This window comes from Phyllopteryx taeniolatus, chromosome 1 (genome assembly GCF_024500385.1).
Source record: "Phyllopteryx taeniolatus isolate TA_2022b chromosome 1, UOR_Ptae_1.2, whole genome shotgun sequence".
NCBI classification, from domain to species: Eukaryota; Metazoa; Chordata; class Actinopteri; order Syngnathiformes; family Syngnathidae; genus Phyllopteryx; species Phyllopteryx taeniolatus.
The window spans coordinates 34,505,854-34,529,954 of NC_084502.1; the positions used below are offsets into that span (position 1 = coordinate 34,505,854).

Below are 24,101 nucleotides of genomic sequence, written 5' to 3' on the forward strand. Positions count from 1 at the left end.
CACTTGGTGCAGGCTTACTCAACAATGAAATGTTTCAAGCAATATGCTCCGAGGGAATGACACTTGGGCTCAGATCTGACAGCAAATAAACCCATTAGTGAGATTTTTCACGCTTTCTGCTCTGTTGGGGGGTGAGCTGAAAGATGGGAGGTAGGGGGCTAAGGAGGTCTACCAGAAGATGAAGAAGAAGCAGAGAGGAGGGGCGTAAAAAATTTGCGGGTTTGCAGCGACTGTTTCTTCTCACACTCTCACTGTGCAGCGGATCCGGCAAAGTGATGCGGTAATTGCTAAAAGGCGAAGGTCAGCCAAAGTCGGGGGTCGCCAAAAAGATGTTGCCGTCTTTTAGTATGTCCGCTCGTGGGACAATTGGACACAGTAGTGTGAGCTCCAGTCTTTCAAATCTCTTTCCGGTGGTTGCTCTTGAAAATTCCTTTGCACAATCACAGGGTCGAACTGCAATCTTTCTACCGCATGGCACTCAGGTGCTGTGGTGGCTCGCTGAAGGTCGCCCCCCTCCAGCAAACTCACATCGGTTTGACATCAGATGCCAGGAATGAGTTTTGCTGTTGTTCTCTGTGTAGCCATGTTCTCCCCTGTTCACTTTCTGAGCATCCAGGAGGAGCGTGGTGGAGTTTTTATAAGGAGCTGTCCTCCCACCCCTCTCCTTCGCTGTTGGCAAGCACGCAAGCTGGCCCAGGTCTGTTTTATCTCACCTGAAGCACAAGAGGTTCTTTGGCAGCAACTTGTTTATGCATGAGAGGTGTGTTCGGACGTGTGGATATCCAAAACTCTACGCTCAGATCCAAGTTGCCTTGAGCAGATTCTTCTAATCTTATATTTAATAAATCTACTGAAGAGATGAAGGTTTGTAATAAATCTACCGAAGAGATGAAGGGTTGTGCTAAACGGTAGTTTAGCATTGAAATAAGAAAACCTTAACTGTTTGGGGGCGCATCTAGTAAGTACAACTCAGTGAAAATACGTGTAAAAGAAACCCGTACTCTTATTTGTATCACCAGTCAAAATACTCACCTCTCGACATAGCGTTTGGGTATGCAATATTATATATTTTAGCATTGTGCCACCCAGTGGCATAAACGTGAAATACAGTAAACCGATTAAAACCTGACCTTTCCGATATGGCTTCTAATAAGTGGCGTCACCGTAGATATATACAAAAACACCGCCTGGATGCGCTCAAATTAAATGTCTGTTTGGCAAAGTGGAGCGAGAAATACAAATAAAGTCCCGTATGCGCCATTAAATCCAGCCAAAACGCTCCAAACAAATAAGTATTTAACTTAATTGCCCCGAACTACTCTGTTTGGACCTATTCTGATACTATTTTGGTCTCCCAAACATAAAGGGCTGAAAAGCACTGGGAGCCTATCTGTCCGAACAGAAGGCTTTTCTGCTTGTACCGTTTGGCAGTGATTGTCGTAATTAGGCTACTGTCGTTCATCAAGATTTCTATATTTTCACAGAAATTGTGTGGTAGATTCATTTGTAGCTCACGAAATCATTAAAAAATATATACATACGTTGGTTTAGTGCTTATCCTAAACATAAGGACGGAGTAAACAAATGTTGTAGGTTGTCGTTTTATGCATTACGGGCTCGAGATGCCACATATAAGATGGCGGACGCGCTGACGTAATGTAGCTACGGATCAACCTACGGAATGAGGAGTTTACGTATACATGTCTATGAGTCTCTCAAACTGGAAAGAACAGCAACGACAAGTGGGACAGTTGGGTTTTGAAATGTTCCAGTCCAAATCTGTGTTGCTTAAGTTTTGTAGGTTTTTAGGATGGTCCTAAAACTTTGATGGTCCTGGGACCCCTGACAGGGGAGATTCCCCCGCCCCCCAATAACCCCTCTCACAATCCTAACACCATGAGAATGAAGCATTTTTTCAAAAAAGTAATAATGTTAAGAACAAAACGTATTTTTTTTAAAGTCATAATCTTAACAAGAACAAATCAGAATCAGAATCATCTTTATTTGCCAAGTATGTCCAAAAAACACACAAGGAATTTGTCTTTGGTAATTGGAGCCGCTCTAGTACAACAACAGACAGTCAATTGACAGAGAACACTTTGGAGACATAAAGACATTGAGAAAAACAGTCACTGAGCAATAAAGGGTTGCTAGTTATCTGGTAATGCCGGTACATTTTTTTTTCTTTTTGACAATTGTGCAAAAAGATGCAGAGTCCTCTAGCACTTATAGCAGTTCAGATGACTAATATTGCAATAGTCTGGTGCAATGACCATTGTGCAAAGGGCGCCGAGACTTTTAAGCGAGTAGTACGATAATCTGGGACAATGTTGATTGTGCAAATGTTGCAGATACTCCTCAATCTGTGCAAATGGAGCAGATGCTACTCTGGCATGAGTGGCCAGTATTGGTCAACAACAGATGCAAATAGTGCAGCGTGGTGAGACTACTACAGTGAGTGCACGAGTAATATATAATTGGCCTGACAGAAATGTGACAACAAAACCAAGACAAAAAATTGCTAGCATGTTGCAATGGAATTGTAGGTTAGGTGTTTAAGAAGTTGCTTGCAAGAGGGAAGAAGCTGTTGGAATGGAATGGAGGACAAATATGTAGTTTGTCGGTAAAATGTAGTAATCTTAGGAAAATTACATTTTCCGAGCTAAAGTAAAAATACTACAATCAAAGTTTAATGAGGGAAGAAAGTAAATTTAATAAGCAACATATTTTTGTACAATAATGCCCTTTATTTTTGAAAATATGCCTTTATTTTCAGAAAAAAATACACTTTTGGTTTTCAAATAGGACTTTATTCCTGTTTTGTTTAAAGAAACAACAACCTTCATTTAGGGATGTCAGATTTATGTAGGTATACAGCATTATCATATTAGAGCTTTGAACTGTCCCAAAGTAAGGTAGGGAGGAGCTACAGTTTGTGGATTCTCGTGATTCGGGGGACCTAGTTTGAGAACCAGCACAATCCGTTTACTGAAACCATGTCATATATGCCGTAATGCAGTGATCGCCAACCACTGAGCTGCGGCACTGTGCTGTGAAGATCATCGGCTGTGCCATGGGAAATTATCCAATTTCATTTAATTGTTCCGAAAATTAGTATTTATTTATTGCAAATGTATCTTTTTTTACATATAGTATCTATGGCAGCAATGTATAGTGAAGGCAGGCGAAATAAATGCACTCGCACTAGATAGCAAAAGGTAACTTGTGTATATGGCCATCCATTTGAGAATGTATTCCATAGCTTAAGGTCCATGTATTAGTATGCTCTTTGTCATCATTGTACAGACAATATACACTATATTGCCAAAAGTATTCGCTCACCTGCCTTGACTCATATGTATTTAAGTGACATCCCATTCCCTAATTCATAGGGTTCAATATGATGTCGGGCCACCCTTTTCCACTATAACAGCTTCAACTCTTCTGGGAAGACTACCCACAAGGTTTAGGAGGGTGTTTATGGGAACCTTTGACCATTCTTCAAGAAGCGCATTTGTGAAGTCACACACTGATGTTGGACGAGAAGGCCTGGCTCTCAGTCTCTGCTCTAATTCATCTCAAAGGTGTTATTTTGGTTTGAGGTCAGGTCTCTGTGGAGGCCAGTCAAGTTCACCCACACCAGACTCTGTCATCCATGTCTTCATGGACCTTGCTTTGTGCACTGGTGCACAGTCATGTTGGACGAGGAAGGGGTCAGCTCCATACCGTTTCCACGGAGTTGGGAGCATGAAATTGTCCAAAATCTCCTTCCTTTCAATTGAACTAAGGGGTCAAGCCCAGCTCCTGAAAATCAACCCCACACCATATAATCCCCCCCCCCCCCCCTCCACCAAACTTTACACTTGGCACAATGCAGTCAGACAAGTACCGTTCTCCTGGCAACCGTCAAACCCAGACTCGTCCATCAGATTGCCAGATGTAGAAATGTGATTCGTCACTCCAGAGAACGCGTCTCCACTACTTTGGAGTCCAGTGGCGGCGTGCTTTACACCACTGCATCCGACGATTTACATTGCACTTGGTGACGGATGGTTTGGATGCAGCTGCTCGGCCATGGAAACCCACGCGCACTGTTCTTGAGCTAATCTGAAGGTCACATGAAGTTTGGAGGTCTGTAGTGATTGACTTAGCAGAAAGCTGGCGACCTCTACACACTATGCACCTCAGCATCCGCTGACCTCGCTCCGTCAGTTTACGCGGCCTACCACTTCGTGGCTGAGTTGTCGTCGTTCCCAAACGCTTCCACGTACTCATAATACAGCTGACAGTTGACTTGTGGAATATTTAGGAAAGAGGAAATTTCTCAACTAGACTTGTTGCAGAGGTGGCATCTTATCACAGCTCCACGCTGGATTTTACTGAGCTCCTGACAGCGACCCATTCGTTCACAAATGTTTGTAAAAACAGTCTGGATGCATCAGTGCTTGATTTTATACACTTGTGGCCATGCAAGTGATTGGAACACCTGATTCCGATGATTTGGATGAGTGAGAGAATAGTTTTGGCAATATAGTGTACTTAGCGCACAGGTATATAGAACAAATGCTCAGCTTGCCATAACTCCTTTTGAAAACTGCCCTCCGAATATTCACGGCCTTAATGTGAAAAGTTCGACTTCCTGTCGTCATTTCCTTTGGAAGCGACACAAATAAATAAATAAATAAATAAATAAAAATGAAAAAATTGTGCCAATAGTATGACGTATTCCTTATTGGGCGAGTTCACGAGAACTTTTCATCCGATTTTGGGGTCACTTTTGTTTTCGAGCTTTGCGGCGTCCGTCACACGTTATATCGGGAGCGCGGATGCCACGTCTACAGGAAGCGACATTCTGCTTCGCTAGCCCCTCTGCGGAAGAGAAGAAGCGCCCGGTCGAGTGGTGGTAGCTCGGCACCAGCTCTGCTAGCCGCTAGCCGCCAGCCGCCCGCCTCTCACTTACCAACGACGTCACTGGCAGGACTGCCTTCTATAGCGGCTTTTCACAGGTGAGAGTGGTTATTTTGTCGATTTTAATAACAGCATTACCATAACAATGCTAACGAAGCGCGGCTACATTAACCAGCTAGGTAGGCGCTAAGTTGTCACAGCGCCCTGAAGTGGTTCGTCGTGTTTGGTAGCGTCCTTTCGACACGCAGCTGCGTGTTTCGTGTAAATACAAATTTACGAGGTCAAGGGGTACCAACTCATTTTTGAACAGACGAGACTAAACGTCTTTGAACATGCATGTGACTCGAAACACAGCGATATTCCAAAATAAATAAACTTTAAATTACAATAATTCAAAACATTGTTGTACATAAAACATCTGCCAGAGTTATATAAATAAAATAGGAACATGCTGCAAGCAACTTGAATATATAAAGAAACTTGGTTTGCAACGAATGATAGACTTATTATAAATCAAAACGTTTCTTAGCTCTGATTTACACTGTTTTGTCAGAGCTGGATACTTTTTGGCCACCTGTTTGGTTGGGGTAAGGTTATGTGTGGAGAATCTCAAGATTGATTGCAAGTGTCCATCAGTGTGGCGACACATTGTGTGCTGCTACAGTTAACCTGAAAAGGTGACTTTGTTACTTTACTGATGATTCTATTTTGTAACAAAGTTATATCACAAAATATTTTATTAGTTACATTCAGCAGCTGCCTAGTGGCCGTAATACATAACATGCAAATCAGTCGGCTTTCGGGGAAATGAGCCATTTTGAACTCAAAATAGGCAATTTCCGTGAATCGTATAGAGCAGGGGTGCCCAAACTTTTTTGCCCCAAGATCTACTTTTCAAGCAGCCAACCTTCCGTGATCTACCTTTTTTTGAGGGGGTGGGGCCGCTACCATGTCGCCGGTTTGAGAGGGGTGGGGCCGCTACCATCCATCCATCCATTTTCTGAGCCGCTTCTCCTCACTAGGGTCGCGGGCGTGCTGGAGCCTATCCCAGCTGTCATCGGGCAGGAGGCGGGGTACACCCTGAACTGGTTGCCAGCCAATCGCAGGGCACATACAAACAAACAACCATTCGCACTCACAGTCACACCTACGGGCAATTTTAGAGTCTCCAATTAATGCATGTCTTTGGGATGTGGGAGAAAACCGGAGTGCCCGGAGAAAACCCACGCAGGCACGGGGAGAACATGCAAACTCCACACAGGCGGGGCCGGGGATTGAACCCCGCTCCTCAGAACTGTGAGGCTGACACTCTAACCAGTCGGCCACAGCAGAAACATCAAGCAGAACAATGATTTTGACACCAATATTTTTTGCTGTGAGGCTGACGCAGAGCGCTACCAGTGAGCTAAAAATCTGGGCCGCCGACACAGCTCAGCACCAATGTATGTTGATGTACCTTGCATCACCGCATGAGCCAATCTTTCACAACACGTACTCCTTGAATGCTGGCAGGTATATCCATTCCACACATGCATGTAATTTCGGAATATTACTCCGTGGCAGACTAATATGCAATCGCATTGGCCTGAGGATCCGCCTGTGCGCTCGGGACCTGCTTTGGATAAAACACAGGAGTTGACGAGACCAGAATATATTTAGTATTTATTTTTGATTGTTTGTGCTATTTACTCAGTACTTGTAATTATTTCACTGTGTACTTTTTACTCAAGTAATCTTTTGGAGGACTACTTTTTACTTGAGTCACATTATTGTCAAGTAACAGTACTCTTATTGATGTACAATATTTGGCTACTCAACCCACCTCTGGAGTGGACATCCTCTATTGTTACTCTTACATTTAAGAAACATTTTTGCTCATAGGATCATTCTATCGTATTTGTTGCACTGGTGTTTTGTATTTTTGCGTTGAGGTGCTGCAGTTTGTGGCCATGGTTGTGTTCCCAGCGGAACCGCAAAGCACACGCAACATCAGGGACAAGAGTTGATCCGGTAGTACATTTTGTATTAATTAGGAAACGCGCCTACAATTATCTAATTAGTTTACAGATGTTAAATGTATTAAGCGACGGAGCAATGTTAGGGATTATGTCACAACACAGAATGAACTAACTTCAAAGACAGAAATGGCCAAGAAAAACAGAAAAATCTTGTACTTAATAGAGGATTTTCCTGGATGATGCATTTGGAATTAGCATTTGAAGTTGGTAATAGTGAAAAATGAAGTGAAACAGACAATGGTTTTAGTCAATTCTTTTCCAGAATGAGAGTGCTTAACTCATTCACTGCCAGCCATTTCCTGAGCAGGCACCCCCTTGACTGCCAGGCATTTTTGAGCAATTTCACAGATGTTTTCAAGCCCCACAGAATATTGTGTACTATGACAACAACCATTCGCACTCACAGTCACACCTACGGGCAATTTTAGAGTCTCCAATTAATGCATGTCTTTGGGATGTGGGAGAAAACCGGAGTGCCCGGAGAAAACCCACGCAGCCACGGGGAGAACATGCAAACTCCACACAGGCGGGGCCAGGGATTGAACCCCGCTCCTCAGAACAGTGAGGCTGACACTCTAACCAGTCAGCCACAGCAGAAACATCAAGCAGAACAATGATTTTGACACCAATATTTTTTGCTTTAGTGAAAATCTCAAACATCTGAACATAAAAAACACTGAGCAAGTACTTTTGACAAAATAATGTATTTACAAGTATAACTAGGTACAGAATTTACATTAGACAAAAATGCTTGAACCAGTGGGGCTCCCACACTTGCATTTTTTTCCTCCAAATTCTCCTCTGCTACCATTTGCTCAATAGTCCAGGTTTATATTACCTTGCGCATAAAATCTCGCAAAGTTTTATTCACATCTGTTTTTTATTCTTCTGTGGCAGTGAATGGGATCTTGTGTGGTTCTCATTCTCCTTGAAACCAGTCACTACTTCTGCTCGATGCACATCCTGTGCAATTTAGAAATCTAACTATTACTATAAAAATACATTGTTGAAATTTCTGTCGTGGGATGTGGAGAAAAAAAAAAGCTTTCAATTACCTTTTTTGTCTGCACTGCGCACTGGAATGGGAGTGGAACGTCCGCTGGATGCATAGCCTTTAAGTTTAAAATAAATGCATACGATTACAAGAGAATACTTTTTATCGATGTTTTTCAAGGGTAAAAAAAACAACAACATTTCGTCGCAATCCTATAAGACGTTTGACTCGCTGCTAGCTGGACGAGCTGTAAATGGAAAATTCAAATTGGTACAGGCAACAGGTGTTGCATTGCAATGTGAACTATCCATCCATCCATTTTCTGAGCTGCTTCTCCTCACTAGGGTCGCGGGCAATTTTTTTAGAGTCTCCAATTCAGAACGCGGGGCAGAGCGCAGGGACGACAGCACTCAGGTGCAAGCTTGTCCGTATTTGGAAGTGGTTGCTTAGCAGTCTACCAGGAAGTAGCATTGAAGCTTTTCCGGCTAGTTGGTCAATTGCTCTTGGCGTGCCGAAATCACTCCACCTACCACTCTCTTATTGGATGTGACGGCGGAAGTGACGTAGGCGGTTTGAGTTTGAGCCCGGGAATGTGCAGCGCTTCTGTCTGGATGAACTCGAAGTGTCTGTTTCCTCTTCGAAGAGCACAACCCATCGCCCAGGTGTGAGGGAACCGGCCGGCGCGGCGGACCCTTTGGCGAGGCAGCGAAGTCCGCCGAAGTGAAACGCGTCCTCCTCTTTCTACTCGGCTAACCTCGCTAGCCGCCGAGCTAACGTGCCGCCAGCTAGTTGGTCACACCGCGGCGGAGGGAGCTCCTCGTCGGCGGCGCACGAAGGACGAAGTGACCAAATTTGCCGGCTCCGTCGAAGACGAAGCCCAGCCGCGCACAGGCAAGGTGTGCCAATGGGCCTCCACCTCTGACGGCTGGGCCTCCACCACCACCGCCGCCACCGACTGCTGGGCCTCCACCACCGCCGCCGCCACCGACGGCTGGGCCTCCGCCACCGACGGCTGGGCCTCCACCACCGCCGCCGCCACCGACTGCTGGGCCTCCACCACCGCCGCCACCGACGGCTGGGCCTCCACCACCGCCGCCACCGACGGCTGGGCCTCCACCACCGCCGCCACCGACGGCTGGGCCTCCACCACCGCCGCCACCGACGGCTGGGCCTCCACCGCCACCGACGGCTGGGCCTCCACCGCCACCGACGGCTGGGCCTCCACCGCCGCCACCGACGGCTGGGCCTCCACCACCGCCACCGACGGCTGGGCCTCCACCACCACCACCGACGGCTGGGCCTCCACCGCTGCCGGCTGATGCGGAAGCTGGCAGCGTAAAGCTATATGCAAACATTGCCAATAAAAGAAACAGGGGGCTGTCAAACCCCGCAATACTAAAGCACCGGAAATGGAGGGCGTTCCAAACCGTTAATAACTCTAAATTAATATGGGACTCAACACGTAAACCAAATGGCATTCTTTGTGCACACTTAAATATACGAAGCATTTTAACGAAAAGTGATCAGGTCGATCACCTTCTCACTGACTCAAATATTGACTTCCTCTGCCTATCTGAGACATGGCTCCATGAATCTTCGCCCTCAGCAATACTATCTGTACCTGGTTATAAAATGTTTAGACACGACAGACAGGGTTCTAAGGGAGGAGGTGTTATGATTTATGCCAAGGACACTTTTAATTGTACTGAAATACATGTTACAGATGAGAATGGATTAGAATTTCTTGGACTAACTGTTTCTTTGTCACAGCAAATGTCTTTTATTCTTGTAGTTATTTATAGGCCTCCCTCATCAAATGCCGCTTTCTATGAAAAGCTGGAAATGTTACTGAAACAAGTCAATCTTGCAAAAGAGGTGATAATAATGGGTGACCTAAATGTTAATTGGGAAGTTAACAAAGTTAGGAAAACATTGAAAAGGGTTATGGATGATATGGATATGACTCAGGTTACTAATGGCCCTACGAGAATTACAAACTCCACCCGAACTCAGATTGATCTAGCCTTTACTAATAGGCCAGAAAGGATCTTGAAGCCATACAATATGCTCACAGGATTGTCTGATCACAATCTTATAATGGTCACAAGAAAATTAAATAAAAAGCGCTTCAAACCCTTGGCCACCACTGAATCCAATAGGATACCAAAACATAAACAACAAAATTTCCAAGATTCCATCCAAGAAGTAAACTGGGATGTATTACTCGCTGGTAAAAATTAAATGAGGATTGTTCTAAATTTGCCAACAAAATACAAGAAATTATTATACAATTTACATGGATAATTAAACTAAAAGCTAGAAAGAATGGCCTGCCTTGGTTAAACACATTTATTCTGAAACGGATGAAAGAACGCGATCATTCCTTGAAGTTGTCGGTCAAATCAGGATACAATAGACAGCACTTTATTTCACTGAGAAATAGCGTAGTGAAAGAAATAAGAAAATCTAAAGCTGACTTTTTCATTACTGCTCTGAATAGTGTGAAGGGAAATTCAAAAATAACCTGGAATTATATTAAAAAACTATTGGGTGATACACAAAATAACAAAACAAAACTAATGCAAATTAAATTAAATGGAAACATCCTGATGGAACCTCAAGTGATGGCTGATGCTTTTAACAACTACTTCATTGAATCTGTGTCAGAAATCTCTTCTAAGTTTGCAGTAAAACAAAGGAAGGAATACCCTGCATTGTCTGCAACGCAGTTCTTTACTATTACAAATATTACTGAGACCAAAGTTATCGATTTAATTCATTCACTCAAACCATCTAAGGCAAAGGATGTTTTTGGAATAGACACGAGCATGCTCAAAGATCTAGGTTCAACTCTTGCTACTCCTATTGCCTCAATCATTAATCTTTCAATTTCATCTGGTCACTTTCTAAAGGCCTGGAAATCTGCTATTGTTACCCCTGTCTTTAAATCCGGTGACTCAACTTCTCTGAATAACTACCGACCTATAAGCATTCTTCCGGCCATTTCCAAAGTTGCAGAAAAATGGGTGTCAGAGCAGATTGTCCATTATTTAATAAGCAGCTCCCCCTCTCTCCACGCCATGCAGTTTGGTTTCAGATCCAAGCATTCCACTGAAATGGCTACATGCCTCTTCATTGAGAAAATAAAATCTTCTCTCGACAAGGGTGGAGTTGTAGGGGCGGTGTTCTTGGACCTCAGGAAAGCTTTCGATACAGTAAATCACTCTGTTCTTCTTACCAAGCTCTCAAAATTTAACTTCTGTCGCAAAGCTGTGAGCTGGATTGAATCATATCTGCATGACCGAACACAATCTGTATCAGTTAACTGCAGATCAGAGTCTCTTAGGCTAACCTCTGTAGTCCCTCAGGGATCAATATTAGGCCCCCTTTTATTTAGTCTTTATATCAACGATTTGCCCACTGTTTGCTCTGAAGCAGAGTGCGTAATGTATGCAGACGACACAGTTTTCTTTGTTCATGGTCGCTCCAAAGATACTGTTGCTGCTAAACTCACTAATACAATGTCCTGTGTCACAACTTGATTGCAGGAGTGCTGTCTACAGCTAAACGTTTCTAAAACTGTAGGCATGTATTTCACTAAAACAAATAGAGTATCACCTGACCCCGACATACTTGTTAATGGAGAAAAAATGCAAATTGTCAGCCAATACAAATATCTTGGGTTAATAATAGATTCACAGCTTTCCTTTAAAGCCCATATTGACAAATTGTGTAAAAATATCAAATTAAATCTTGCAAGTTTTTGTACAATTCGGAATGAAATGTCAACTGAAGCTGCAAATATTTACCTGCATTCAATGATTCTTAGTCACTTTAACTATTGCATAACCAGTTGGTCCCAGGCTGGTCAGAATGCAAAAAAAACATTGGAAGTTTTATACAAAGTAATTAAAGTGATGGATAAAAAACCAAGGCACTATCATCACTGTGCAATTTAAAAAAAAAAAAAAATAGTCTTTTAAACTGGGACAGTCTTCACATATTTGCAGATTTAAATTTGATTTATAAAGTACTGCATGATTTGGCCCCAGCTCCTCTGGCTGAGTTCATCAGCCAAAGAAACAGCTCTGAGCGTGTCACTCGAGGCTCTGTCAGAGGTGACTGTCTCATTCCTCTGCGCAGGAGCACTTTCAGTAAGTCAGCCTGGTCAGTGAGGAGCGCTGGTGAGTGGAACTCAGTACCTGAGGAGGTTAAACTGCTTACAACATACAAGGCCTTCACAAAAAAACTGAAAATGTGGCTAGTTAACACCTATAGCTGCCAACACTAAAAGACAAGTATGTTATGTTGTTTTTCTGTTATGATCAAAAAAATTATGGTTTTATTCTCTCTTAATAGTATAGTTTGATTATGTATCCTGTATTATATTGTCTTGTAGATGTATTTTACTGCTTTTTTACATCATGGCCAGGGGACTACAGATGAAAACTAGCCTTCTGGCTTTTTTTAACCATGTGTACTTCATTTGTTTTATGAAATTGCATTGTCCCCTTTCAAAAATAAACTGATAAACGTCAATTCATGCATGTTTTTGGGATGTGGGAGGAAACCGGAGTGCCTGGAGAAAACCCACGCAGGCACGGGGAGAACATGCAAACTCCACACAGGCGGGGCCGGGGATTGAACCCCGGTCCTCAGAACTGTGAGGTTGACTCTAACCAGTCGGCCACCATGCTGCCACAATGTGAATGCACAATGTATGCTCGCGAAATGTAGGTATTGCGAGCTGCAAACGAGTTGCCTTCGTCTCCATCGGACTTCGTCGGAGGAAGCTCGGGATGAAGGCTGGCACTCCAGAGGGAGTTCACTATCGTATGATTCCGGATCAGATTTATTCAAATCCTGGTCGACAGACGATCAGTCGGCAAGCATTTGAGAGCGGCTCGCCATATGCGTGGGCCGGCATTTTGCGCGATAGCTTTGCAACAAAGCGATCGGCTTGGAGCGTCATCCTTTATTCCCTCACATGATCTAAGGCGTCATTCCAGTCAGTCGCAGTAATATTTTTCTTGCCTTGGCGCAATAAATTTTGTGTACCGAAAGCTTTTTTTTATTTTTATTTTTTTAAGGATTTCTTTAATTTTGTCTTCTCTTTTCCGCCATTGTTTCTCTTCTCCTTGTCTGTTGCGCCCGCCCCCCCCTTCTTCCTCTTGTTCCTCTGAGGGAAGGATGTTCACCTCAAGGCATTGTTGCCCTCTACAGGGTTCCATTCCTCATTGCAGTCATCCAGAGGCTTGAGGATCACACACAAACTGGACAAGACGCTCCCCGACCCACCCCCGTTTAAAAAAAACAAAAAACGCCATTGACGTCTTTTCCAGGGAATAGATGGATTCTTAATGACGTTTTAATGAATTCAATGGAGATTCCGTCCGGGCCAGGCGCTCGTCCCGATTGCATATTTTTTTTTATGCGTTATGTAATTCTGTGATGGTTAAAGGAACATCAAGGCTGCCTTTAATTTGTGTATCTAATTGAGTAATGTTTAGATCCTTAAAAGTTTAAATTTCTTTTTGGTATGGGTTGTTCGAAGATGCGTACAAGCTGCTATATCCATCCATTTACTGAGGCGCTTATCCTATAATAACTGTAGAATACTTCATTTATTTCTACCGGTGACTGTGTACAGTTGCCGTTTGAATCTTGAATGGCTGTAATTAATGACTTTTCTCTATTGTGTTGAAGTTGGTCCGCAAGGAATTTTCCTGATTTATTATTGTACTCAAAGTTAGTGTAGCTTAACTGTTGTCGTAGAAAATGTTCTTTTTTTTTTTTATGTCTAATTGATGTTTTGCCTTTTTGAAGTTGGTTTTGAAGCGCATCTCTCGGATTAATTGCATATTCTGCTGTGAGATGTTTAATTTTTTCCTCAATTCCATTTTCAAATTTTTGCTTTTGTTTTTTCTTATACAAACAGTATGATATGATTTTACCTCTCAGTACAGCTTTCCTGGTTTCCCACAGCAGAGATGGGGATATGGTTGGAGAGTCGTTAAATTTAAAAAAAACCCGTCCTTCCTCACAAAAGAATCAAAATACGGGTCCCAAACTTGACTAAATTTTTTTGTTTGAGATAAATTGGTGCATGGTCGCTGATGATGATTCTATGTATTTTGGAGGTAATTCTTTGAGCTGCCGTATTGTTTGAAAGGAAAAAATATATTCTTGAGAAAGAGCGGTGAACTGATGAGGAAAATGTGTATTCTCTTTTTATACTTTTTTTCAGCCTCCATATGTCAATAAGACTAAAGTCGTCCATATACTGCTCTAGTATATTGTGGCTGATTTGCTTCTTTTGAGATTTGAGCGATCTATTAGGGGATTTAGCATAAGGTTAAAATCACCTTCCATGATAATTGTAGAATTGGCTGAAAAATGTGAAAAAAGGCTGTATCCTCTTTATTAGGAGTGTATACATTGACAATTATGTGAAGTTTGTTAAATATTGTAGCCTGTATAATTATGTATCGGCTTTCTGTATCTGCTACAGTACTATTTATTGTAAAAAGTAGTCTTTTATGGACTAGTATTAAGACTCCTCTTTGTCTACTGTTATAAAAGGCCGAGATAGTCTGAGAGAAATTAGTCAATAAGGTGTGCGTTTCTTGTAATAGGAGGAGGGCTGTTTTAAATTTAGTGATATAATCTTAATTCTTTGCCTGCGATCGAATGCCATGGACATTCCATGACACAAAAGTGTGACATATAATGGGTGCGTGTATCATAATTTTAAATAGATTGGGTACTATGTGTTCTTTGTTGTTGTTGTTTTTTTTTTTGACAGTTTTCGGGAGTTTTTTGGTATTGTGTTGACAAATGTTATTTAGAGAGGGTGATAGAGATGCTATATTTAAGTACAGCAAAGCCAGGGTACATAGAAGGGTAACGAACAAACACTGAACATAGAAAAACAGTGACAAGGGGATAATGTGGTGTGTGGTGGTTTGTAGTGCGCAAGAGTTTTGAGCGACTTGTGTGTTTAGTGTGTGTGTGTGGAAACAAGCAGAGCAGGAAAGCAGACAGATGGAGTGAGAATTCAGGCTGGTGGCATGCGTGATTCCGTTTTTTTAATTTTTATTTTTTTATTTAATTTTATTATTTTTTTTAAATCTAAGCAAAAGTGGAAAGAATGACACAGGCTACAATACGCTTTACAATAGCCGATGTGACTTCTCTCGGCAGATCAAAGGGTTTACACAACTGTAACGGACTCAATGTCCAGACAGCAGCAAATGTCCATAATTATGGCTTTAGTGGAAATTTGTTGTTTACATAATATACACAATCCTCCTCCGCGTCTTCCCGGACTTCGATCTGCTCTGAAGCTGGTGTGGCCTGCTTGCTCAATGGCAGAGTCTGGGATGGAAGTCTCGCCAAGGCTCTGTAATTACTAGTAATTAACCAAAACTCTGACAGGGATTATCAATCAAATTAAATTTGTAAGCGCTTTTCATGCAAAAAATGCCACACAAAGTGCTTTACTTAATTAAAGGTCCCATATTTTGTCTATTTAGACCACCATAGAGTGACTCTCTTAACATGGACTGAGTATAAAAGTGTCAATTTCATAAAAAAAAAAAATAACACCTTGGTTTTGTCATGCGATTGTCCAGAAAAGGTCCCTCTGACAGCTACTTCTGTTTGACCCAGTTTTATATCCGTTTTGTCCATATTTGACTAAGATCGCCCTCTTTCCTCTGATTGGTTGCCCCCCATGTAGAAGACCCACTTGTGAGAGCGCACGTTTATGTTGATAGCCCTGGCTCGGGAGCCGAAAGGTCGGCGGACATCTTCACTAGTGTCGTAGATGAGCTCGAGAAATTCAAATGACCTGATTTCAAGGCCTTTTGGCAGAAAAACATCTGGAACTCAGGAATGCCTGGATGATATTAATTCATATTTCACGTTTTCTGAGGCAAATACTGGAAAAAGTTGGTTTGGCAAAATACGGCAGCTTTAAAATATAAAAATAAATGAAACCCACCATTTATTAATTATAAAACTATGCCAAACATTTGTAAAATTGCATTTATGGCTATGATTGCTGTTCAGTTTCACAACATAATCATGACATTATAATTGTAATCGTTAAAACTATGGCTTCAATATTCAGGGCTCGAGACTGCGACCTTTTTTTCAGTGTGCGAGTTAAAATTTGATGTGGTCGCACTTTTGGGAGTGCATGTTTTAATGTTCCCTTTACACAGTCTCACTATATAAGACATGGTGGTTGAAAGTCACCGTCTTTTTCACTGCGTTTGTCAATCTCCACCTGCACGATGTCCTTTCTGAAGAAAGCATCATCTCTTTATTATGAACTGCCAATGGGCGCGTGCACAGAGTACCCTGAATGGTCGGGCGCCACTGAAAGGGTGCAGATAATACTGGTACCCACTCAGATTCATAATGACATGACCTTGATCCCCCGTCCCTTCCACTGTTTTAATCAACCTCTTTTCCTGTAGTCGGCTCTCCAACTCAGCAAGGGAGACAAATCTTACAAGCCTGACATGGAACTCAGTTTGTCTGCTTCTCACGTAAAACACTACCTGTATAGTTAAATTTTTAGTTGTACGTTTGTAAGGCTGAGAAGCACTGGGAGCACACAACTGTGTCCTTACGTGTCACGAGCTTTACAAATTCCTACTCTGTGGAAATTGGACTCACCGTCAGCGCATTGCAGTCAAGAGTCTCACTACCCACACTGTTAGACATGTTTGCTCAACTTAAAACAAAATAAAAATTTACATACAGTACTCAAGATATTTGTAGTTTTCTTTACTTAGCTATGTATTGTGGCACACTAGCTGAATTGAAATACCTTCAAAATACCCATGGCAATAGTTGCACCTTTTTTTTTTTTTTTTTTTTTTTTTTTATATAAACTTTGAGTCAACGCCAAATTCTTTACAGCAGCCATGCCCAAAGTCCGGCCCGCGGGCCGGCCAAATTTCCTCCGGCCCAAAGCATCAGGTCATAAAATCAATATGTGGCCCGCTAGCACAGTTTACCACAGTAAACAATACACACATACAAAAAAAAGCCATTTTATATTTCAACAGAGGGTGGCAATAGACTCTCGTCGCGTGACCCCTGTGGTATGTTTTTAGCCCATTTCTAAAATGGCAACTGAAACTAAAAAGAGGAAAGTTGACGAGGGCCGCCGTGTCCAGGACAATTGGATACATACGAAACAACTGTGTCTGCCTAATTTGCCAAGAGACTGTGGCTGTTTTCAAAGAATTTAATATTAAGAGGCACTACCAGACGAAACATGCTAACTAAGACAAGCAAATCTGAAGCCACTGGAAGCTGTTTTGATGGCACAGCAGCACTTTTTCACAAGAGCCGGTGACTCAAATGAAAATTCTCCAAAGGCGAGCTACGAGTCTCAGTGAATTGATTTTTTTGTAATGATCAAACTACAGTTTTGTCAAATTTCTGTCATCTGATTTGACTATACTATAGTCAAATCAGATGACAGAATAGTGTCACTATACTATTAGTGTCACTATACTATTCTTTGTCAAAATGCACTGGTATGTGATTTGTTAAACATCCATCCTTTTTCTGAGCCGCTTATCCTCATGGGTCGTGGGAGTGCTGGAGCCTATCCCAGCTATCATCGGGCAGGAGGCGGGGTACACTCTAAACTGGTTGCCAGCAGGGCACATATAAACAAACAACCATTCGCACTCACATTGACACCTACGGGCAATTTAGAGTCTTCAATTAACCTACCATGCATGTTTTCGGGATGTGGGAGGAAACCGGAGTGCCCGGAGAAAACCCATGCAGGCACGGGGTGAACATGCAAACTCCACACGGGCGGGGCCGGGGATTGAACTCCAGTCCTCAGAACTGTGAGGCAGACGCTCTAACCAGTCGTCCACCGTGCCGCCGCCTGTTGTATTCTTCAGAAAAAAAATAAGAAACAAAAACCAATTGCAGCTTTTCCCCCCATAAATATACTACACCCTGAACTGGTCGTCAGTCAGTCGTAGGGCACATATAGACATGGACAACCATTCCCAACGTCACTGAGTGGGAACTGAACCCATGCTGCCCGCAACAAAGCCAGGCACTATTGTACTTCAAATACTGTGGACTGTTATACAGTACCTGTAGTTGTTTTGTGGGTCTTTCATGTGTTTGTTGGTGAATAGTTGTTTAAATTGTATTTTTTTGGTTGTGTTTTTATTACACTGTATTGTGTGCGTGTTTTTTATTTTTTATAAATCTCACACTAGACAAATACCCTTATAGGAATAAACTAATAAGAACTAAACTAAAACAAAACTTTTTTGAAAAAATAAAAACTAACAAACCTGCTCTAAAAACGAATTAAAACTGAATTTGAAAAAGTCAAAATGAAATAAAAACTTAACTATAATGGAAAATCCAAAACTATTATAACCCTGGTGGTGGCCCACATTCCAAAACCTACATGTTAGGTTCATTGAAGACTCTCATTGGTCCATAGGTTTGAATGGTTGTTTGTCTGCCCTGCGGTTGGATTGTGAAGCTGCGACCAGTCCAGGACGTTTTGCCCAAAGTCAGCTGGGATAGCCTCCAGTACACCTGTGACCCTATAAGATGAGCAGTATAGAAGATGGATGGATGATTTCAAAACTGGTTATCCATCAATTTGTTGGTAAATGTATATTATATAATAAAATGTATTAAATGTTCAGGCCATCATGTAATCATGTGTGAAGAATAGAGTTTATACATTTATAACGTATCACAATTATGACCAGCCCTCTGAGGGGTAACCAAACTCGTGCGTTCGACCCAATCTAATGCCTTAGAAAATCCAGAGGATCTATGAGTTGTCTACGGACATTCCTTTCACGTTTTTAGAGCTCTTGAAATCTGCCTTGTATTCTGATGTGATGCTTACCTCTTCACAGGCAATCATGGCAGTTCAGAGAAGACTTGGCCGCCAAAGCCTCCTTGCAGTGTCACTGTTTTTGTGGACTTGGCTGTTGGGCATGGATGTGAGGGCTCGGCCGGCCAACATGTCCGCCCCTAAAGACAAGAGCTTAATCAACAAGGACGAGAATGAGATCCTTCCGCCGGACCACTTGAATGGCATGAAGATAGGCCTGGATGGTCAACTCAACAAGGACTTCCACCAGGAGGTCTTCTTGGGCAAAGAGATGGAGGAGTTTGAGGAGGACTCTGAGCCAAGGCGGAACAGAAGGAAGCTTATTGACATCTTTTCTAAGTATGACGTCACTTTAATTTAACAATATTTGGGGTCGAGTGTTGAGCACACCCCATCACTGTTGGATGTGTGCGTTGAATTGGGGAATCTGATTATTGCCTCTTGTGAACAAAAGCTAAGGCTTGATCCAGGGATGGCCAAAATAATTGATTCATCGTTCATTAAGAATTGAACGGGTGAGCTTGATGGCGTTTTGGAGCAAATGAGGCAGAATGGGGTGCACTACTAGGCTACAACTGGCAGAGTCCATCCATCCATTTTCGATAGTCCTCATTATGGTTGCGCGTGTGCTGGATTCCAGCTAACTTTGGGTAAAGTTTGGGTACACCCTTGACTAGGGCTGGACGATATCATTTTCAGATCGAAATTGTGATTTCAGACAAAAAAAGACATGCAGTTTTTCATGGAGTCTTATCATCTTGCGTCTCACACAGAGAGAGAGAGTGAGAACATCAAAGCTTCTATGCAGGGTTATTGAGCTAGAATTCCACCCCTAATAAAAGCAAGCAATTATTAATTTTGTCAACTATCCATCCACGCAGCCATTTACTTCCGCTTATGCGAGGTCTGGTCGCGATGGCAGCAGCTTAAGCAGGGAAGCTCAGACCACTTCCCTCTCCCCAGCCACTTCATCCAGCTCTTCCAGGCCAGCCGGGAGACATTGTCTCTCGAGCATGTCCTGGGTCATCCCCCGGGCCTCCTCCCGGTGGGACATACCCGGAACACCCCACCAGGGAAGCGTCCGGGGCGGGGGGCGCCATCCTAACCAGATGCCCGAGCCACCTCATCTGGCTCCTCGATGCGGAGGAGCAGCACTTCGACTCTGAGCCCCTCCCGAATGACCAAACTTCTCACCCAATCTCTGAAGGAGAGCCCGGACACCCCGCGGAGGAAACTCTTTTCGGTCGCTTGTATCCACGATCTTGTTCTTTCGGTCATGAACCAGAGCTCGTGACCATAGGTGAGGGTAGTAACGTTGATCGACCAGTAAATTGAAAGCTTTGCATTTTGGCTCAGCTCCTTCTTTCACCATGACAGACCGATACAGAGTCCGCATCACTGCCGATGCTGCACTTATCCACCTGTCGATCTCCCACTCCATTCTTCCCTCACTCATGAACAAGACCCCGAGATACTTGAACTCCTCCACTTGGGACAGGATCTCTTCCCTGACCTGGAGAGGGCATTCCACCTTTTTCTGACTGAGGACCATCATCTCAGATTTGGAGCTGATTTTCACCACAGGCGCTTCACATTCGGCTACAAAACGCCCCAGTGAGAGCTGCTGATCGTGGCTTGAAGCAGGTATCAGAGCCACATCCATCCACAAAAAGCAGAGACTTAATGCTGACGTCGCCAAACCGGACCCCCTCAACACCTCTGCTGCGCCTAGAAATTCTGTCCATGAAGGTAATGAACAGAATTGGTCAGTAAGGGCAGCCTTGGCTAACCCTTTTCTCAACTTCTCAAGGAAATTTAGTCGAATGCTCATGTGGATGAGTGTCTCTCTAAATTTAGGGAGAAAATTAATGTTCATTAATAGTCATCTTTATTGTTTTTAGTAATTTTGTGTAATGTCTGATTGCGAATTTCAGACAAATTCCTTGTCTTTCAACATACTGAAATTGTTTACACAATTAAAGTGGGTTAAAAATGTGCACACCCCTGCCCCCCCACCCCAGAGTGGATTTCAACAAGGATCACAGTGTGAGCGCCAAGGAGATGCAGCGCTGGATTATGGAGAAGACGGAGGAGCATTTTCAAGAGGCCATGAAGGAGAACAAGAATAGCTTCCATAGTGTCGATCCGGATGGTGACGGTAAGTGTGTGGATATATAAGCACTGTGGAGTTGGATGAAAAAGATGGAAGTACCACTGTAATTTCAAAATACAGAGGCCAATGAAGTCATTTTAAAAAATAATCTTTGTCCCCCCCAAAAATTTGCAGGTCATGTAACATGGGATGAATACAGAATCAAGTTTCTTGCCAGCAAAGGTTTTAATCAAAAGGAAATTGCTGAGAAAATCAAGAATAACGAAGATCTTAAACTGGATGAGGATAGTAAGTACAGAACTACATGGAATATTTCCTGAATTTTTATTGCTTGCAATTAAGATGATGTGAATGATGGCATACTAAAGAGAGAAAAAATCCACTGAAAAGAAGTTGATTAATTTCATAAAAATAGCTAATGGTGTATTACAAGAACAAATCCCACTGTGAAGAAAGTTATTAATTTACTAGGAAAAAATGTAGTTTTACAAGAATTAAACCGTAATAAGTATTTTTTTAAATATTTTTACTCATTATACGTAATCTTATAAAATCTATTCTTGTAAAAAAAAAATTATAAATTGAATAGTAACAGAATAAAAGTAGTAATGTTACAAGAAGTTGTAATTTTGATTTTTTTTAAATCCTCAAATCAAGATGAAACTCAAAATATCACGGATTTATGAGTATTACTTGGAGTAAAGCTCAAATACAGTGTCACCTTGACTTAAGTTTTATTTGTTCCGTGACCAAGCTCGTAACTCAGTTTACTTTTACATCAAAAAAGTTTAAATTAATAAAAATGTCAAATCCGTACCAGTCCCCAAAAGACCACAACAGTTTGTTTGTAATAAAGAAAACCATTGTGTTGTATAGAAATATAATAAAAAATGAAAAGAAATAGTGTAGTTACTGTACGTACTGTTGTATTTGTGTGTTGGATGTTGTTTTGGCAAGTCTTTCTGACAGCAGAATAAGGAAGCAATCTTGTCTTCTAATTTTATTTCAAGAAAGAAAGAAAGAAGTCTTTGCAAAGAGAGGGAAAGGTATAAATTGTCACGAATTGTTACCCCTTACTGAAGCCCAGGCAAAAATTCACCTTCGTTATACCGAAGTGAGAGAGAAATACACCTCTCATTCCCGCAACGTTCTCACACAATCAGCTTCATCCAGCTGTACTCAAATTTACCTTTATGGGAAGGGTTGCATGCAGAGGATTGTTTTGACTACTCACTGGAATTATCTTCCAGTGAGTAGTCAAAACAATCAAGGACGCACTGAATTCCTGTGCTGTCTCAGACCTATGGAACAATAAAACATAAAGGTTATATAAAACTAATATTTGATAGAATACAATCAACTAGTAATCACGAGGAAATTTACTAAACACTAAGTAGCTAAAAACATGAAGATAGTATGAAGTAATCAAAAACATTGGCAAAATTCGCAGTTTTGAACTGAAAATAGGTCAGTTACGTGAAATCATATAGATCCGATGAGTTTTTCTGGGGCAAGATTTCTGGCTCTCACAGACCTGTAACTTCTTTAAGAGGCTCCTCTGTCCTCCACTCCTGACCTGTATTAATGGCACCTGTTTGAAGACCTCAGTATAAAAGACACCTGTCCACAACCTCAAACAGTCACACTCCAAACTCCACTATGGCCAAGACCAAAGAGCTGTCAAAGGACAACAGAAACAAAATTGGGAACCTGCACCAGCCTGGGAAGACAGAATCTGCAATAGGTAAGTATCTTGGTGTGAAGAAATCAACGATGGGAGCAATTATTAGAAAATGGAAGACTTACAAAACCACTGATAATCTCCCTCAATCTGGGGCTCCACGCAAGATCTCACCCCGCAGGGTCAAAACGATCACAAGAATGGTGAAGTTTGCTAGAGAGCATTTGGATGATCCAGAAGAGGATTGGGAGAATGTCATATGGTCAGATGAAACCAAATAGAACTTTTTAGTAAAAACTCAACTTGTCATGTTTGGAGGAGAAAGAATGCTGAGTTGCATCCAAAGAACACCATACCTACTGTGAAGCACGGGGGTGGAAACATCATGCTTTGGGGCTGATTTTCTGCAACGATTTTCTGGACGACTGATCCGTGTAAAGGAAAGAATGAATGGGGCCATGTATCGTGAGATTTTGAGTGAAACCTCCCTCCATCAGGAAGGGCATTGAAGATGAAACGTGGCTGGGTCGTTCAGCATGAGAATGATCCCGAACACATCGCCCGGGCATCAAACGAGTGGCTTCGTAAGAAACATTTAAAGGTCATGGAGTGGCCTAGCCAGTCTCCAGATCTCCACCCCATAGAAAATCTTTGGAGGGAGTTGAAAGTCTGTGTTGCCCAGCGACACCCCCAAAACCATCACTGCTCTAGAGGAGATCTGCATGGAGGAATGGGCCAAAATACCAGCAACAGTGTGTGAAAACCTTACAGAAAGACCGCTGTCATTACCAACAAAGGCTATATTCCAAAATATTGAGACAAACTTTTATTGACCAAATACTTATTTTCCACCATAATTTGCTAATCAATTCTTTAAAAATAGACAGGGATTTTCTGGAATCCCCTCCCCCCCACTCTCATTTTGTCTCTCATAGGTAAGGTATACCTATGATGAAAATTATAGGCCTCGCTCATCTTTTTAAGTGGGAGAATTTGCACAATTAGTGGCTGACTAAATATTTTTTTGCCTCACTGTATATACTTGACCTAATTAACTCATTCACTGCCAGCCGTTTCCTGAACAGGGAAGCCCTAGACTGCCAGGCATTTTCGAGCAATTTCACTGATTTTTCAAGCGCCACAGAATATTATGTACTATGACGATGTAAACAACACAACCAGCAAATGAAAGATCAGACTCTCTCCTTTCATCAGGAAAAAAGTTTGTCTCTAGCCTATACCATTCTTTAGTAATCAGCAGTCAAATATAGGCTACTTTTCAGCCAACTCACCTGGCCAAAACAGCCTTTTTGTGAAAGCAGACACATCAAGAACAATGACTTTAACACCAATATTGTTTTCTCTAGTGAAAATCTCAAACATCTGAACATAAAACAACACTGAGAAAGTACTTTTGACAAAAAAATAATTTATTTAAAGTATAACTGTACATAATTTACATTAGACAAAAACGC

The 24,101-nt window shown here is 42.1% G+C and overlaps 1 protein-coding gene across 4 annotated transcripts in view; it reads left to right on the forward strand.

The window, feature by feature from the left end:
• Positions 1 to 4,683: 4,683 nt before the first annotated feature.
• Positions 4,684 to 24,101, forward strand: part of sdf4 (stromal cell derived factor 4) — a 30,662-nt gene continuing 11,244 nt past the window's right edge. Inside the window, exons 1-5 of one of the 4 annotated variants that reach the window (XM_061791090.1) lie at positions 4,684 to 5,006; positions 18,425 to 18,595; positions 18,855 to 19,171; positions 20,854 to 20,990; positions 21,120 to 21,233. In XM_061791090.1, coding sequence (XP_061647074.1) covers positions 18,861 to 19,171; positions 20,854 to 20,990; positions 21,120 to 21,233 — 562 coding nt within the window. In that variant the 5' untranslated portion in view covers positions 4,684 to 5,006; positions 18,425 to 18,595; positions 18,855 to 18,860. The remainder of the gene's footprint in view (positions 5,007 to 18,424; positions 18,596 to 18,854; positions 19,172 to 20,853; positions 20,991 to 21,119; positions 21,234 to 24,101) is intronic. The other 3 variants (XM_061791082.1, XM_061791108.1, XM_061791100.1) reach the window with 3 other exon arrangements.